Source organism: Myotis lucifugus, unplaced genomic scaffold (assembly GCF_000147115.1).
Source record: "Myotis lucifugus unplaced genomic scaffold, Myoluc2.0 scaffold_44, whole genome shotgun sequence".
NCBI classification, from domain to species: domain Eukaryota; kingdom Metazoa; phylum Chordata; class Mammalia; order Chiroptera; family Vespertilionidae; genus Myotis; species Myotis lucifugus.
Window position 1 is genome coordinate 7431451 of NW_005871092.1, and position 19635 is coordinate 7451085.

The following is a 19635-nucleotide window of genomic DNA, read 5'->3' on the forward strand; positions in this document are numbered from 1 at the left end:
ATTGGCAGAACACGAAAATGCCATCCACAAAGTCCCACCAATCAACGGTGGCTACCTGAGTGCTTTAAGGATGAGATGCTGGAAAAGTCACAGCACGGATTAAGCCACAAAATGAATGATTCATATGGAGGCTGCTAAATGCTTGTAAACCAATCTCAAGGAGGGAAAAAAAACCCCACTCTTATGGCAGCCTTTAACTTTTCTGAGAGGTGGCTGTTTGGGGGCGGGATAGAGGGGGTTCTTATAGGATAGTAACAGCAAAATTTCCAGATCAAACAAAAAACTGATTTTTTTTTTTAAAGAAGGAAACAAAGGCTTCATCTTTTCATAGTAATGGTTTGGCTGGTGGTATGCTGCTTCCAGTTTAAGAAACCAATTTACTCAATTGTTTGAGTACGTCCCTATGTGAGAACCACAGCCTGCTTATCAAAAACCCAAATCCTTAATACTCTAGCAACTTAAACTTGACATACACTTGATGGAAATGCAAATTAAACTGTTACAATGGGCTAAGCTCGTGGGAGTTCACAGGACTAAGTCTAAATGATTCAGACTATTAGCTCTAGTTGCTGATTAATTTTACTTCAGTTTTTCAAAGCCAGCCTCCTGGCCTCAAGAAAAAAAAACTCATAAAGGTTTCTGCTAATTCCCATGATCAGTTGACAGGAAAAAAAAAATATAAAGACACACCAAGTTCGTTAGGGAACAGATTTTGATGTCCAATACATGGGTATCATGACACAAATGCAACTTGTGAGCTCAAGACTTGCTCAGATGGTCACAGCTGGTGACAGAGCTGGAATTTCTCATCACTTGGCTCACAGGCAGAGACACTAAACTAAATGTTTGTGAAGAACAAAGACAATTTCTCTACAATTGTAACTGATGTGTAATTACTACTATGATGACTGATTATCGTGTGCTCACTCTGCCAGGCACAGTGGCTAAGCACTTTTCATATATTGACTGACTTGATCCTTAGAACAATCCTATGAGGTAGTGCTTTTATTCATCTTACTTTATAGATGAAGAAACTGAGGCACAGAGAGGCTGGGTAATTTGTGTAAGAGCAAGCAGCTAGCAAATGGCAGAGCTAGGATTTGAACTCACACTGTCTGGTTCCAGAGCCTGTACTCAATGCTACATTGTTGCCAAAGCCCATCCTGAATGTCTTTGCACAAGGTCATCATGCATGAAGCAAACCAGATCTATAAAAGCCTGATGACCTACTGTTAGGTCTGATCAAATAACTGAATCGATAACGATACCCCCTCCCCTAGGAACTGACCTTTAGACCACTTGACAACCAACATTCCCTTTTGCTTAGACCACATTCCACTTGCTAAGACCATTATCCTTCCCCTCCGGACCTTCCCAGGATCTGGACCCGCCCAGAGAATCCTCCGCCCAAAAAAAAACCCCACCTAGAGTCCTTTAAAATCTCTGACTCCCATCACTCGGAGCTGATGCCATTTTGGTCTCAGCCCTGCTGCTAGCAGATGTAACAATACATTTATAATTTTTGGCTTCAAGCATTCCTCCTTCGGTGACCCTAACATTTGGTGCCAAAACCCGGAATGGTGAGGGGACTTTGGGGCAACTACTATACATTGTGGTCACGCTGAAGGGGATGTTGGTTGCGAAGTGGTCCAAAGGTCAGTTCTTAAGGAAGGGGGTATCAATTCAATGATCTGATCAGACCCAGCACCTACAACTACATAAGTAACATGCCAGTGAATAAAAGTAACATAAGCATGCTTACGAGAGATCCGTAAGTACCTGTCACCAGCCAATACTTCTCACTCACATTAAAAATATTTAGTAATGATTCTAAAAAGATAACTTCACGTTAAAAGGGAACTCAGAGGCAGACGCTGCAGAGAGGAAGAGCGCCGTGGAGAAATGAAACCAGCTTACTACTGCTCCCTGCTTCTGCGGTCACCTTCCTGCGACGCAGGATCCTCTCTAACTCACTCTCGCTGCTCTCAGTGTGAAGGGATTTTAAGCTTCTGGAACTAGTGGATTTGTTAAGTGTCCCCTAAAGTGAAAACAAAACAAAACGAAAAAGGTTAATAATGGCTTAACACAACATACAAAAGAACATAAAAATAAAACCACCAAAACATTACCAGAATTTGAATGGAATTCGAAAATAAAATGAACTTTACATATATATATTTTTTTTCATGTGCATATCTTCAACAACACATAGTGTTGGCTCATTTAAGAAGATGCTCCTGAGGCTGTAAGATGTTAGCTCTCATATCAAAAGAACAGGACAAGAACACCCCTGGATGTGCTAACTACACGGAATTCAGTGGCGGGAAGGTACCTGCACAACGATGATTGAGATTCTGATGTGTGCTGATCCGTTGCGTGGAGAAGAGGATGGACATATCGAACTCACCTGAGAAGCGTATCTTGAGACGGCAGCAGCCACATGCTACAGAATCAAAACCCTGGTGGCCCTAAAAAACGTGTGGCTGATTCTTCAGAGAAGGACCTTGACTGCACAATGGTGCCTCAGTTGCCAAAGGAGGCGCGCAAAGCTCTCCAGTGGCCTGACCCAAGGACATGCTGCACCGGGGCTTCACGGTGAAAGAGGAAGGGTTACACTCCCGCAGGGAGGCGAGGAAGGGCCCGGCACTGGCATCGTGGCTCCAGAACCCTCACAGAGGAGGCAGTGACTGGGTGTCCTTCAGGCCCAGAGATACTGGAGGAAACAAGAGATGCCATCGAGCTGTGCTCCTGCTGAAATCGGTCCTGACCTTCAAGACGACAGAGAACGCCCCAGGCAGTGGTCCCCTGCCCTGGCTGCTCTGGGAAGTGTGTTATGGAGGGAGAGCTATGGAACAGAACACTAACTGATGGTTTGATCAGAGCAAATCAGAACCTCGAGTTTGGTACAATTCGCCTGACTTCGTGCCCGGGTGGGAAGGCAGCTTTTGTCTACCGAGGCTAACCACCAGGCCGGCCTTTGTCATTTCTGCGCTCACCGCGGGCTTGCTCTTTGTTCCCTGCTAATAACTTCCTGCGGACCCTAAGAACTCTACTCGCTAAAAATGATAACTCTTTAGCCTATAAAACAAAGAAGTTTGTAAAACCAGGTAATTACAAATCTCATACGACACAGGCTATTTCGTTGTTTTGTGTAGGAAGGTTTTTTCCTCCCTAACAGCATACAGTTCTAGGAAAGCAGCCTGTGGTCAGGGAGGGCCTTGACTAACAAGATTAGGAGGTTGTATGCTTCTGCAGTCAGATGCCTAACCAAACCGATGTATAGAGCACTTAGATAAGGCTCACATGTTAGTCAAGCATAAATCGCACTCTTCCCCCCACCCCACCCAAAACTACATCTTTCTGCTTTTCATTTATTGCGAATATTCGTAAAATACATTCAAAGGAACACCACGTTACATGTAACACGATAACAGCTCAGTTTATAATTTAAAAATGATTTGCTTTACTTCACAGTTAACAAGCAGATCTGTATCTACTTATCGTAAGGAAGGATAAACACTGAGAAGGTAAGGAAAACAGAACTGACGCCAATTTTGATAAATTTTTAAACATGTACTAGAAAAACCATTTCCAACTTACTTGTGTTTATAATTTAAAAAAACTTACCAGCTGTATTGTATGTAAGCAGATATTACTTAAAGGAATGGCCATTATTATTAAAACAACTCATAAAACCACACTGTTTGAATGTCAAGGACATTCTGTATGATTTTCCTAATGGCTGGAGTTAATGGCTATCTTTTATGGAAGAATTTATCTTTCATAATATTCTCTATTTTTCATTTAGGTGACAGCATTATTTCCTCAAATTCTTGACTATGATGAATGACCCTCTCTTCACCTGATACCGAAAAAACCCATTTTCAAGTTCGAATCCTTGAATCCCACACTTTTCCTCCACTCGCTGACTGATAGGGTTGATTCAGCTAACACATAAGTACATTTTAGATATGGAGGCAATTAGGGGAGAAAGAAAGGTTTCTGCATGACTCTCAACTGAAATAATAAAGGAGCTCAGCTAATAAAGTACGAAGATTATCTTAATTATCCATTTACACTATAATCATAGATTGTGAGAACCAGAAATTAACTTGGGAGCCATCTGGTACGTACAATTCCTTCACCTTACAGAGAGGAGAGCCTCGTGGTTTGGGCCAGATCCCAAGACAAGGCAGTGATAGGGCGGGGCCTTGACCCTGGCTCTTCTAATTCGCAAATCAGTTCTCTATCCCTACTCTGACCCACTTGGATCATGGACCGACCAATTTTAGTCCCCACGTTGGTGAAATGTTCATAATACCAAGTAATCTAATTGTCGGGTGGAAAAATTAACTATTTAACAATTTCTGGGTATTTTGAAAAACTGAAGATGTTCGAGAAAGACCTGTAAGAGAATTTTTTCAAATGCTATTTTTGTTTCTTTGATTTGGAGGCAACTGCATTTGAAGAGAGACTTTTAGATTCATTTGTCTTGATTTAAACTTCAGAAACCACCATATTCACTTTGACTTTTAAATGATTGGGAGACTCAAGATAACCCTTGTGTGACTATAAGACATGAGTATATCATTTTTAAATCTGCGATGTACACCATTTTTAAAAATGAAGTATAAATAGGCTTAGAAAAATGAGTCCCGTCAACACGGAGACTTTACAAATTAGCTGGGAAACTGGACAACTCATAATAGAGTGAGGTTTTCCAAACCAGAGATTTCTTTTCTACGCAGGTGCTAACTTTGAACAACAGGCCAAACCTCTAAGTCGTGGGTGTCTCTTACCACTCAGGTCCCGTCTCATTCACTGCAGCAAACACACCGCTGATTTTACTCCTGGTCTCTGTCCCACCACAGTACTGAACAGGCTGTTTCCTGGTTTCCTGGCATCTCTCAGTCACTTTCCATCTCAGGGTATAACCTGTAGGCTTTTCCTATTCTTTTCCTGTTTATCACATGTCACACTGTGAGGTTGGTGTCATGTGCTTTGCTGGGCACTAAATCTGATCATCCTAATAGTCTGAACTCCAGCAAAAAAGCACTAATATAGCCCTTCGAATAGGGGCTTCTTTTTTCTCTCTCTCACAAGAAGTTGTATGGTTTCTTGGTACCAGGTGGCTGAGCGGGGCAAGTGATCCATCTCCCCTCAAAGGGACTTCTACGGGGGGCAGAGGAGAGTTGCCATTGGGCAAAGAGGAGCAGGGGAGGACACGGTGAGTTCCACTTCTAAATAAACCAAAACAATTTACTGCAAAAAAAATAATATTGTCAGAGTAACAGCTATGATGATACATCAATGCCAGATGAGGTGGAGAAGCCTAGTGCTAAATCCAGGGCGAGGAGGAGAGGGGGAGATTTGCAGAGGGGGAAAAGATGTTTGGACAGTTTTTATAATTTGTAAATGATTTCACAAAAATTTATTTCAGAAATTTCTCTCCTTGAAGTGGCACAAAATTACAGTGAGCGGGATTGTATAGCGCACGTGGTCTTTAAGAGCAATCAGCAAACTTGCCACCTCCGGCATTATCAGGGGGCAGCACACCCTGGGCACTCCAATGTCATATGGATCCCACATAGATGTCTGATTTTTCAAATAAACCTAATCTTTTAGAAGTCACACTCAGTATGGTTGATTCTTTCACTGATGGTCAAAACTCTACTCTAGAATCTCACAGTGCCTGGGGGACATTTTCTTGAACAGGAATTAGCATTACAATGTAGAGACAACAAAAAAGACTGTCATTGCCCTGGCCTGTGTGGCTCAGTTGGTTGACCATCATCCTGTGTACTGAGGGGTCACTCGGTCAGGGCACGTGCCTGGGTTGCAGGCTCGATCCCCCGTAGGGGGCGTGCAGGAAACAGCCGATGTTTCTCTCTCTCTCTCTCTCTCTCTCCCTCTCCCTTCCCCTCTGTCTACAATCAATAAAAACGTATTTTTTAAAACAGGGACTGTCACAGTTCTCCTTAACAGAACACTGGATCACAACATTTTCTCATCACAGAATCCCTTAGCTCACAGCCACATACTTTATCCATGGTTTTAATACTTTCCTCTGTAGGCAGACCAGCATGTGAGCCACCACTACACCTCTCTCGAGTACCAATCCCACTCACCTAACACTAAAGCTAACTAATTAAGCCATTCTGAGTTAAGTCTATTGTTTCCTGCTTGATGAAAGTAATTTTGTTTACCACAATTAGGGGATGTCTACATGCAATGCATAATTAGCACAGTAACCACAAACATGGGAATATCAATTCGTACCTCCGCCCCCATGTTTGTTGACTTACTGTGCATAATGACTGGTATTGAGACTGTAACAGGATCTGAGAACAGGGCTCTTAGCATCTGAAACATTCCCTAAGTGAGGCGTTTGTCTCTGAGAGCAACCGCTGGAGAGGGCAGTCCTCATTTATTCTGCTGGCAAAAGCTCATGCTCTGGAAAGGAGACATATAGCTAGCGGTGGGCATCGAGTGTGTTCTCCAAAGGCTATGAATTAGTTTTAGAAAATAAAATTAGTAACACAAAGAAAGGGGCTTTTATTCTCCAGCTTACCATCAAATCGTTTTCCTAAACCGTGAAAAACGCAGACCGTGACCCTGACATGAACATTCTTGGGTAGAAGCTCAGATTTATAGTTAGATACCAAGAATTCCACTCTCCTGCCCCAAAGTTAAGAGACTCTGCTATACTTCTGTTATTAATAAGCAAGTACCCATCCTCACGCCTGGCCAGACATTTCATCTTCAAGCTGTAATGCAAGGATTGGAGGGCAAGAACAAGAAACAACGATTTTGGCGAACGGGGGACCGCTCTTTCAGAATGCAAACAGCTGAGTATTGATACATTAATAAGCCACCCAATGGAGGAGCCCATAACACAATCAAGTAAACTATCAAAAGAAATGAGGCTACTGCCGATGGAAATAAAACATATCAAGCCAATTATTCACGAAAATCGATTTCAAAGACATTCTCCTTTCATTTTCCCATTAGCTGAGTAATACGCTGAGATCTGTTCTTACCAGTATTCCTTTTAATTCATTCACTGCACTTTCAGAGCCTTTGGGAGATTCTGGCTACAATGAAAAAAAAAGAAAAGTTACTGAGCAACTCATTTTAAAAATATAAACAAACAGTTTACATGACAAAGTGTTGGCAGCTTATATTCACTGTTTTTTAAAATTAGGTCCACGTCTTACTGTTAGGAAAAAATATTAGACAGGTTAGTGCTCCCAGATGGCAGTTGAGTAGAAAATTAGAAGTCATATTCAAAGCAAAAGGACTCAAGCCGCCATGTTCTAAATATCATTTTGTTACTTGTTTGTCATCAGGCACAGAAAAAAAGAATTGGCAAACACCAGACTTCAAAGACTTAATTTCCCATTATTCCGAGTGTCTCACAGCAAGCTTCTCCACGCGGGTCGCTGGGCTTCCACCAGCAAGTGAGGACCAGGAAGGCTGCAGAGCAGAAAGCAAGCGACAGGGCAGGAAACCTCTCTCAGCTCCATGGGCTCCGGGCAAAAGCCAGGGACAGAGACCAGCACACGTTGTTTTGTGAATTTCACAACAGGACTGAGTCGGGACCAGGGACCAGCAAAGAACCAGCTTACAGGAGAACGTGAGCATCCCTGGCTATGAAACAGGAAAAGAGCCTGGCTGGTGTGGCTCAGTATTTGAGTGTCAACCTATGAACCAGGAGGTCACGGTTCAATCCCGGTCAGGGCACGTGCGAGGGTTTCAGGCTCGATCCCCAGTAAGGGGTGTGCAGGAGGCAGCTGATGGATGATTCTCCCTCTCCCTCTCCCTTCCTCTTTGAAATCAATAAAAAACACACACACAAAAAACAACAGTAAAAGACCTCAGAGTGTGTGTAGTCCGACCACTTCGTCTTACTTATAAGGAAAGTTACACCTGGGGAAGGTTGTATTTGAATCAGTGTCTTGATTACAAGCCCAGGTCTCTCCTGGCTACACCATGAACAAAACCATTTGCGTAAGTTCTGGGTATTATATGGACCGGCCCCATCATACCTACCAGTCTCTGTGGATCCCTCACCTCATTTACTGGAGGAAAAATTTAGCATGAGGACCTCAGGAAAAGATCAAAGAAGACCTCTGACCTCCCGCTTCCCGGAGGCGAGAGAGGCAGAGAAAGCCTGCCCGTCGGACAGTGCAAGGACCCCTCAGCCTCTTAGGCCTGGGAAGATGCGAAGGCTGATTCCCAGCAGGAAATGGGAGGTGATTCTTAGCAACCTATAACCCTCTTCTCTCAAAACACAGTCAGAAGAAGACCCCCTGCCAATGTTTAAAAGTGGACCGTCACCGAAAAGGGAGAGAGGGAGAAGGAAGGAGAGAGGTTTGCTGCGCTGGTTGGTGCACATGAGACGAAGGCATTCTCCTTCCCTAGCCTAGGACTTCTGTGAAACAGGCATGCCATCGGTGCCAGCCATCAGTGCCAGGCCCAAGCTCTCATACACGCATCCCCACCACACCAGCACGGCCAACGCCATCCAGGAATTTGGGGAATAGGCAGCTTGAGTTCTGCAGGTAACAAGCCGTGACTTCCGAACGAATGCCCTGGCTAAAGGCACACTCCAACGTGCCGCCGTGCCACCCCGGCCGCGTCAGCCTCGGAGCCCGGGCCGCATGCTTGCACACTTGGGACGTGCCCGGGTGGGCAGTGGCCACCTGTTGTAAAGGGGACTGGCCAGGCCATTCAGCACTACAGCTACACAGTTTCACAATTACCAGCGAAAAACCCACTCGTCCACTGATCCTTGTTCAGCTGTCTTCCAGGTTTGGAATTGACATTGAATAATGTGTAACTGTTGGAAGAGTACATACAGAACATGGATTACTTATCATTTAAGAAGCTTTTAAGGTTGTTTCTAAAGTAATCTGGCTTCTTTTTAACACAGCTTTTTTTTTTTTCCTATAGCAATAGCTTGGTTTTGCTTGTTCTTCCCAAAATAGTGGAGCCGTGTAAGTCCTAAGAGTGTATTCTTTCCAAGGTTCCGCCTGGACCCTGCGTTTTGGAGTGTTTGCACACTTGATCCCATTTGATCGGACAACAACCCCAGGAGTCGGGCAGGGCAGGCGCTGTTCCCCATCTGGGAGGACCAAGCCTGGGTGCAGGGGCGTGTGAGGCCCCACCTCCCACAACAGCGCTCTGTCCTCAGTCGCCAGACACCAGCGCTGAAACAGCTGTACTCGGTTGCTCCTCCTGCTCTACGCCCTGCCCCTGACTTTGAAACTGGCTTTCAGAGCAGCAGCACGAGACGGACTCCCCCCACCCCCCGTGGTCAGGGGTTTCCACGTCACCGCATGTCAGTCTACTCTTGGAGTTACGTCTTCTTTCCAACCCCCTTTCCGTGTTCAGCCCACACCGTGGCCATGCTTGCCTGGCCTGGCCATCTTGCCTGCCTGTGGCCAAGTGGCAACTGTCACAGCCCAGCAGAATTTGTACGGAACAGTTTCACTACTTGGGGACATCGAAGCAGCTGAAGAGAGGCATCTTTGGAGTAAGGAAGAACCTTAAGGTCTGTTTTAAAAGTAGAAGAAAGAGAACCGACCCACTGATATCTTACTAAAGTGAAAAAGTAGTTTTTCCCCCAAGAAAAAAAAGGTCAAGCCCTGGCCAGGTGGCTCAGCCGGTTGGAGCATCGTCACATACACCAAAAGGTTGCAGGTTCGCTCCACGGTCAGGGCATGTATCTAGGTTGTGGATTTGATCCCTGGTTGGGGTGCATACAGGAGACAACTGATTGATGTTTCACATCGATGTTTCTCTCTCCCTCCCTTTCCCTGCCTCTCTCGCTAAAATCAATAAAAATCATGTCCTCGGGTAAGGATTTTTTTAAAAAAGAAAGAAATGTCCAAAACCCCATTATGGGGCCTATTCAAATGGGACAGGTGTACAAGGGGAAGCACTGAACTAGACTCTTAGGGCTTCACGGGTCCTGGCACTCCATGTGGTCTTCAAGTGTAGAAGGCAGCTGATGACAGACACACAAAATCTCTCCTTGAAGTGACCGGGAATCGGTTTGTGAAATCAGTGAAAACAACCATATAAATCTCACTATTTCTCAAAAGTCATCCTAAGTCTGTTCTGGCATGAGTATGTGACCCCGGCCCCTAGCTCCTGTCCCCCGCCACACCCCGACACAGACACAAGTAGAAGCCTCAGGAAGGCAAGAATTTTTGTCTCTCCTGTTTACTGCTTTATCCTCAGTGCCTAAAGCAGTACCTGGCATTCATCAGGTACTCGATAAGTACTTGTTAAATTACACAAAATAGCCAGGAATTAAAGAAAAGAAAGAGTAGTGGCATAACTGTTATCTGTTTGGTATAACAGTTCCTCTCAGTGTCTCTCTCAAGTTGATGGCAGCCTCCTACAAGAACAGGACTTCGTTTCCATGGTGATATAGGGCTACCCTGGGTCAAACAGAATCCTCCTGAAACCTGCTTATGGAAATGAAGGCTTCTATGACACATTAGCCTTATCCTAAGATGCGACAGTCAGTCCGGATACAGCTTGCATCACATTTCGAAATTTCACATTCAAAGCAAGACACATCCGGGGGGAGAGAACGCATTTAGTCATTCCATACCTGTGCCTTCGGCCTCGCTGCCTGGTTAACGGGTCTAAGATGAACTCCCTTTTTAATCCTGTCCATCATCTCTTCAACGGCTTGCCTCTTCAGATCCGTGACTTCTTCAGCTATTCAGAGAGCACGCACAGAAATCATCTTAGATTACAGGAAAACCGCCACGTCCTATTTGTGGTGGCTTAGATTGTACTATGTAATGAACCGCAGTCATTTTTCAGACAAAGTCACAAAACACCAACAATTTAAGGTTAAGAGTTACCAGATAGCAACATATTTTTCATAAAAGTCTTTTAAGAAAAGATCTGCTTTGAAAAATAAGCGTTATAAATTTTGAGGTCTAATTTGCAGCCTGGGAATCAATAGCGGCTCATCTGTGTTAGGCAATTAAGTGGATTTTGTTCCTTTTGTCAGCAGAACGTGAGACCTGAGTTTCTACCGGTCTTTAAAAACCCAACTTTGTAGCTAACCCCAAATAATCATTCGTCTTTGTCTCAAAGATATTTTTATAAGTCATAGTACATCCTATGTCAAAGAAATCAGCCCGAAGAAGAAATAACTATCAAAAAGCCCATTTGAAAATAAATGATCAAAATGATTCTTTTACTTCTCAAAAGAAATTAAGTCAAAAGATGAACAGCAAAGAGATAAAAATTTCTTTTTTAAATTGCCATCTTTTGTTTAGGAATCACACGGGAAGGAAACATTTAAGCAAACCTTTTTCAAGTCTTTTAAAATTGTCAATGTTAAAAGCAAACACACACCTAGAAATGACTGCAATTGAGTAATTAAGTTTGATTTAAAAATTTCAATGGTCTATTGTCTAACCTTTGCACCGTTTTGCTGCAAAAACAATAAAGCTGTTGAAATATGTGTCAATTAGATGAATGCAACTGTGGGGAGCTTCAACCTGTTGATCAGAATACAGAAATTTGTCTCTTTTGCAGAATAGCTTGACCAAAAAGCACGGAATCATTTTTGGAATATTTATCACTATTAATGCGATTCTAGATCTCGTGTTTACCTCCACCTAAGGCACCGCAGCCAATATAGTTACGTTAAAACATTTCATAAAGACCTTCTAATTAGCATCTTTAATAAGACTCCACATGGTGGGGCATCTAGCGGCACTCAACAAGAATCTACCTACTGACTGACTTTGTAAGTTTGGGCTTTAAGTGGCTATTAATATTTTTATTATTTGAGCAGGAAGAGCTACGCCCCAAAAGGATGGTTTCTAAATGGAGACGATCACAACTACATCCCCACGCCGACTGACAGTAGGGGCAGGCTTTGCCCTAAGAAGGCATAAACCATGGCTTCTTTTTCTGCTATATAGCCAAAATTCTCTAGCAGAAGGTTCCAGAAATGATTACTTGGGCTTAGTCACAAAGTTGGGCTTTTTCAGAGTCCAGAAGGTTCCATCCTCCACACTCTGTGAGCGCCGTAGTGATGGGATCACTGCTACATTCATTGCGTAACCTAGGTTTCCTGACGCAGTCCTTATTTCCAATAGTACTGTCATCCTCACAAGCCATTGGAATGCCGGGAATTAAAATAGCCAAACAGCATTTTTCATATCCAGAAGTAAAAAAAAAAAAAAAAAAAGAAGTGGGAAAAATGGCACCAAAGTCAGAACTCATCCACTAGAAAATGAAAAGGAGAAAACTGGGGGTTGATCAACTATGAGCCCTTAAGTAGCATTTTCCTGGGGAGCTTCTGCTGATGGCTCACCAACACCAACAAGGGGACAAAGAAGAAAATTATTATGGAAAGAAATTCATTCATTCATTTGTTCATTCACTCACTCACTCACTCACTCACCCATTAATACCTAAAATAAAGCACTATTGCTGACCCTATTCAAAACCAAAGGAGATAAAATCCAGACCTGTCGTTCAAGCACCTAGTATGGGTATGGAATTTCTTCCTGGGAATTAAAAACAAAAAAAATACAAAGGACACATTTGATGTTCAAAAAGGCTGCCATTTGGAGTGAGACTTGGGAAGAGCTCATGGCAGCAGTGCCTACAAACAGATTAGCGCTCTGTAAGGAACGACTGAAATCCAATTAAATGCACCACACAAAACTACTTAAGGCAGACAGATGGAGAATTATGGTCAACACCATTCAAATCTGCTGCAGCATCTAACATAGCAGGAATTTAAAGTAGTTTCTTATTTTTGCTTGCCAGCATCATAGTGATAATTCAGAGCAGTGCCACTATCTGGACTGTGTACTGATTCTAAACCAGACTTTGATTTCTCTGTCTTTTTCAAATGTAAAGGCTTAATTGGTCTTAAGGAAAAAGAAATCACTCTTATCAGAGTCCCTGCTCGGGCACAATACGCGGGCAACGCTGGGTTAGCTACACAAGCTTTCTTTCTCCCTGACCCTGTTTTTGAACCAGCAAAAAGCAATCTATACGAACTTCTCAACTGCGAAGCTGTTCTAATAAATCTGCAAGAATCGCCCACGGAGAGCTCGCGGTCTGTTTTGTAATTCTCTCTGCAATCATGCAGTTGGTAATTGTCTCACAAAAGCATGTAATCAGGGGGACAATGGAAATATGCAGGGGACTGGAGATTAAAGAAAGGGGACAAATGAAGACAACAGGTCTAATGTTATTGAACTGCCACAGGGAAATAAAATCAAATGTTCTTTGAGTTAGTGCTTCAAGGTCAGTCTTGGATCAGAAAGCTATGTGTAATTAATAGAGGCTTAAATCTTAAGACCCACTTGAAAAATAATTCCTTAAAAGAAGAAAAAGAAAGGAAGAAAAAGACCCACAGACAAACCATCACCTTATTGCTCAATAAAATCTTTTATTATTACCTAGAAGAAACTAAAATGAATGTTTAATGCCAAAGGATTACTTTTCTCTTTCAGAAACATTTTTTTCTTAGAAGGCATTAAAAAAAAATCAATGCCACCATGACGCACAAAATTTCTATAGAACACATCATGGTTGAACGAGTCTGAATTTGACCCGAGGTCATAAAGTTAAGGAAATTTCCTTAACTACAATGATCACAAGAGCCTGCCAAATCAGGACTCCTGCCCCACAATAGGGTGGTTAGGACGTTGTCCAATTTGTTATTTATTTCTTTTTAGCTAACATGTTGGGTATTTTCTATATGCTAAATATTACTCTAAATGCTTTACATGTTATTAATTCTCACAACTCTATGAAATAGGAACCACTATTATCCCCACTCTATGGATTAGTAAACTGAGGTAAGAAAATATCAACCAATTAATGACCTAAATATGTGAAATCTCAGAATGTGTCCAATAACTGCATTCTTATCAAAATTAGTTACTAACTTCAAAGTCTATAATGATTTCTTATATTTAAACCTTAAAACTAGTGTAATATTCCACAGACCTTCCCTACCATTAAGAGCCATAACCTACCAACAAAAGTTTCTCCATTCATCAGCTCTGAAAGGCAAACCAACTGAATAGTAAAAGCCACCATGAGACGCTAACATTAAAAAATGCCATGCCAGCCAGGCTGGTCCCTTCATTTCACATGTAAATTCCAAAGTGTCACAGAGGAGCCCAGTGTTTGATGCTCTACATTCGCTCATCATGCATTTAATCAGTTGATGTGATTATTCATTCAACAACCATTTTTCTGTGTGAACTATTAACAAGACACGCTAAATAACTACCTCGCCGGAGAGAGAGGCTCCAGCCACGTGTGGCTATGGCACACATGGTTTAAGGCGGTATGATTTTAGAGAGGTTCCCATTTAAAATCTCATGAGCAACTTCTGTGTCAGTCACTCTACTTAGATTCCCAGAGTACAATGCAATAGCTCCAGGATAAGGGAGGAAATACCATCACGTTTCCTGAATTGTAACAGAAACGTCATTTTCATAAGGAAAAGTACGGTTTCTAACATTGGGGGTTAATAAGTTCTAGAATACTTTCTTTCCATGTAAGGGTGCTGAGCAGGTTAACAAGCTAATGATGTCATTTACTCAGGAGAGGAAATCATTTTGTTCTGACTGCCCTCCTGACCCTCCCAGACTTATCAACGGTCCCAAAACAAGATCGAAACCATTTTAATTCCAGGGTCGGCGAAGGTGCAGAGCCAGGAACCCAGGAGCAGGGCTGTCCTGCAAATGGCCAAAGGCAGGGCTTTCTCTGAGTCGGGCCACGCCCTGTGCAAAGCAGAATTTGCCTTTCGGCTGCATTACTGTGCAGAGAAATAGACTACAAAAGGCTACAGGAATCAGGGACAGAAAGTCGATTCGCACACATGAAATACAACAAGCGTACGGATTGTTAAAAACGTGTACACCATCAACCATCGAAAGTAAAGTAAGGGGTGGGGGGAGGGGGAGGGGGAGAGGGAGAGAATTACTTGTTTCCGGTTGAGCTGCCTTTTCTTTCTTAGCACCACTGCCGCTGGGGTGGGATCGCTTCCGGATCATGGACATGAGGGATCTTTCGGAGAAAGAAAAAGATTGACAGGAGATTACTGGACGCCTTCTGATCCAAGAGAGATGACATGTATAGATTCTAAAGAATCAGTAAATATCCAACTCTTCTCTTAGGGATACTAGTATGAATGTACCAGGAGAATGTAAGCAGCTTACTTTCCACTTTTAATAAATGAGCAAACTTTTCATCACTTCAGGGAAAAGGAAGGTGTCTCATCCCTTTCTGTGTGAAATCAATTACTGAAAGATGGGGACTGCGATAACTACCAATAGGATGCATGCACATTTACAAAGTAAAAAAAATTCAATATCCGTATCTAAAATTCCAAAACACTCTCTATGCCACGCGTGTGAGGGAGAGGGAAGGATGAAAGGATTAGGGGTTGTTTTCAGTAAATATCCATTTGGGAAACAGAGGCATAAAATAACCTGAATGTGTGACACAGACCAGATACTTAAGGATAAAATACATGTAAGAGCACTGTCCCTTTGGTCTATGTTTTAAAAATCTGCCTAAAATGCAAATCATGATACATTTGACCACATTAAAATTTTAAAGCCTCCATGTATTAAAAGACACCATAAAGAATAAAAAGAAATTCTACACATCAATAGGGGTGGGGGCAGATAACCCAGTGGTCGGCAAACCTCGGCTCTCGAGCCACATGCCCGGCTCTTTGGCCCCTTGAGTGTGGCTCTTCCACAAAATACCACGTGTGGGTGCACACATACAGTGCAAGGTTGACTTAAAACTTTAAGTAAAGTTTATTAAGTTAATTTTAGGGAACGTTGTGGAGTGAAAGAAGATGTAGTGTCGAGGATTGAGAAAGGTATGTTGAAATGGTTTGGACATACAGAGAGGATGAACGAAAGGGGATAGACGAAACAAGTATACAAGACGAGTGTGGATGGGGGAGTTGGAAGGGGTCGACCTCAGCAAACGTACCTCAATCAGATTGAGGACGTTTTTAGCAAAGGCCAGCTTAGGAGGACCCTAATTAAGTTAATAACAATGTACCTACCTATATAGTTTAAGTTTAAAAAATTTGGCTCTCAAAAGAAATTTCAATCGTTGTACTGCTGATATTGGGCTCTGTTGACTAATGAGTTTGCCGACCACTGAGATAACCCAACAGAAAAATGGACAACACTCTTAGAACTCCATAAAGGACAATGTCCAAATTTCCAGTACACATACCAAAAAGATACTTGACTTCATGCATTTTTAGAAAATACAAATGAAACCCTCACTGCCGTATTGCTACACATTCATCAAGTAGGTCAGAAGTTTTAAGTCTGACAATAGCAGGGGGAGGGTTCTGACTAATCACTGGCCTCCCCTCAGCCCCTCACAACACCCTATAATGATCACACCTCTAGTTCTGGGAGGACATTTGGAGAGTATCTTTGTGATGCTCAGACTATTTGTATGTATTCACATAAAGGAAGTAAGAATATATGGTCATCACTGTAAACCACCTAAGTGGAGAAAGACTGGTATGGGACCCAGAAGAAAATCGCATGTAATATCAGAAAAGAACCATCTGTCAAGGTGGGGCTTAAACCACACAGAAAATAGGAGGGGGGGGGTCTCGCAGGACATGTGAGAAGACCAGGACAAGACCCCTGGGACCAATAATCCAAACCACTGTCTAAAATCTCCCCGTTTCAAATGAATGGATAAAAGCTTCAAGCAAGTGCCCTCCAAAGATGGAACAGTTCAATGGAACATATTCACCTTGAAATTCTTTAAACTATATTTTTTTATTGATTTCAGAGAGGAAGGGAGAGGGAGAGAGAGAAACATCAGTGATGAGAGAGACTCATTGATTGGCTGCCTCCTGCACACCTCCTTCTGGGGATCAAGCCCACAACCCGGGCATGTGCCCTTGACCAGAATCGAGCCCAGGACCCTTCAGTCCACAGGCTAACGCTCTATCCACTGAGCCAAACCGGCTAGGGCTACCTTGAAATTCTTTAAGAAGGGTTCCTCGTGCCCACTGTGATGTGTAATTTTATGAGTCAACTTGACTGGTCCAGAGGGCACTCGGATATATGCTCAAACATCATTCTGGGTGTTTCTGTGAGGATTCAGAATGACATTAACGTTTAAAGTGGTAGTCTCAGTAAAGCAGATTGCCCTCTCTAATATGAGTGGTCCTCGCCCAATCAGTTGAAGGCCTGAAGAGAACCAAAAGGTGACCCTCCCCCAAGTGAGAGAGAATTCCTCCTTCCTGACTGCCTTGGAAGTAAAACATCTGTGTTCTCCTGCTTTCAGGCTCGAACTGAAAGCACTGCCTCCTCCTGAGTCCTGAGCCTGCTGACCTGCAGACTGAAACTATACCACAGGCTCTCCTTGGTCACCAGCTTGCTGGCTCACCCTACAGATCCTGGGACCATGCCCATAATAATGTGAGCCAATATATATATATATATGTGTGTGTGTGTGTGTGTGTGTGTGTGTGTGCACACACACACACACAGGCGCGCACACCCTATTGGTTCTGTTTCTCTGGAGAACTCTGACGAATACATTAATACAACCCACCCCTTTCCCGTGAGCCACACCTTCCCAGGACCTGTATAAAATGACCAAAGTATGTATGCCTTCTTCCTCTCTTTCCTCTCTCCCACCTGTGCCCTCAGTTAAATGAGCAGGAAGATGAGGGAAAAGCAAGAAAGCTACTTAAAGTAGTCACAGGCCCTGGACTTTTTCCCCCACTTTCATTGCTACCCACGACCCTCATCATCAGAGTAAAGCAAACGGCTCAGGAACAAAGTTAGAAAACCTTGACTAGAGGATTCAAAGTCCACTGAAACTCAATCTGTATTCAAATAAATTTCTCTGACAAGGTTATCCTTACCAAAAAAAAAAAAAATCTCTTTCTACTGAGAAATTATGGCTTATACTATTTAAATTCATCTTAAAATAAAAATTATTCATGTTATTCAATGAATGTTCTTTAAAGGGCCTTATCGAAGAATTCACACTTTAGACATATGCATTTCTCAATTTAGCTGTAAAGTACTCTTTGGAAAAATATTCTATTTAGGTTATACTTTACTTTGAATCTGAAGGGCTCTCTTGATTTCTGAGACTAAAAATTAAAGGCCAACAGCCAGACTATAATCGCTTTTTAATAGTTCTCCCTCCTCATAGACAAAAGTGACCTTCTTATCAGCTCAAAACTCCAGACCTTAGAGAAAGATCAAAGTGATGAATTTCCTGTTTTAAATGTCAAATTCAGAATATCTCCATCTCCTACAGACTTAGCAACCCAGGAGAGGAAGAATTTAAAATACCTGAAATTCTTTCAATTGACTCCTGGATCGATCACATGTACACATTATTTTGCTTTAACGACTTCAATGGCTGAAAGTAAATTGTCATGCCCCACTCGGTAAGAAAAACTAATGAGAATTTTTATTAAAATGCCAAGTCCCATTTTTAGAGCCGTGTGGGAGGAACACGTTACACATTCTATTCAGAGGGATCAGCAAAGGTACAAAGTTGGAATAAATGGCTTCTCTGTGTGAAAGGATTAAACAAATCACATGAGTTAATGAAAGCTAACAACCTAGCAAATTTTCAAATTCTGTTTGTTCAAGAATAAATGCTACAGGAGCAGCTCACATCATGACATGAGGAGCAGGTAGATTGTCTTACGTCATTCTACATGGGGAAAGGAAGACCCATAAAGGCCACAATCTGACTGTGGCCCTCCTAGGCGGTATGTGCTTACTTCAGGCACTCAACACCATTAAGTCACCTTGGGCTTCAGGAACAGTGAATTCTTGTCTGCAGATATGGTTTCCTGTCACAGAATTTATATATAATTTATTCTATTATCGGAAGGTTCCTTTCTCAGCGTTATTAAAGCTTTAAATATGAGGTTCGGAATAAAAACAAATTAGTACTTTTAGTTTACTAGTTTGGTCCTGTTTAGTTTTCATTTAGTACTTTTCTTTTTAAAATAATTGAACAGACCAGCACTTTCCAAATTCAAATTAGTGAGAGAAAAAAAGATGAAAACGCTCTGGAGAAACTAAAATATGCTCGGTCTTGCCGTTTAGAGGAAATCCTAATGTCATGGGCTGTAATTTTAAAACCGAAGTGTCAAAACAATGGGTATAAATGTCTAAATGCTGGCGGTTTGGAACATCCACGGGGAATCTGAGCATCTACCACAGAACACTGTCGGCCTCAAGAATGGTTTTGGTATTTTTAAGGCCCTTTCTGCATATATTACAAGAAGGGAATAATACATGGGTCTTTGGAGAATTCTCTGGGATTCACACCAGCTGACATCATTCATACCTCTTTTTTAAAAATATATTTTTATTGATTTCAGAAAGCGAGGGAGAAAGAAACATCAATGGTGAGAGTGAATTATTAATCGGCTGCCTCCTGCACGACCTCTACTGGGGATCGAGCCCGCAACCTGGGCATGTGCCCTCTACGGGAATCGAACCTGGGACCCTTCAGTCCACAGGCCAATGCTCTCTCTATCCACCGAGCCAAACCGGCTAGGGTTCACTTATATTTCTTACCATC

The 19635-nt window shown here is 42.5% G+C and overlaps 1 protein-coding gene across 1 annotated transcript in view; it reads right to left on the minus strand.

The window, feature by feature from the left end:
- Positions 1–19635, minus strand: part of SHTN1 (shootin 1) — a 73717-nt gene that overhangs the window by 16538 nt on the left and 37544 nt on the right. The window contains exons 11-14 of the mRNA XM_023753397.1: positions 15002–15084; positions 10628–10737; positions 7041–7094; positions 1918–2038 (exon numbers count right to left, since the gene is read on the minus strand). Coding sequence (XP_023609165.1) covers positions 1918–2038; positions 7041–7094; positions 10628–10737; positions 15002–15084 — 368 coding nt within the window. The remainder of the gene's footprint in view (positions 1–1917; positions 2039–7040; positions 7095–10627; positions 10738–15001; positions 15085–19635) is intronic.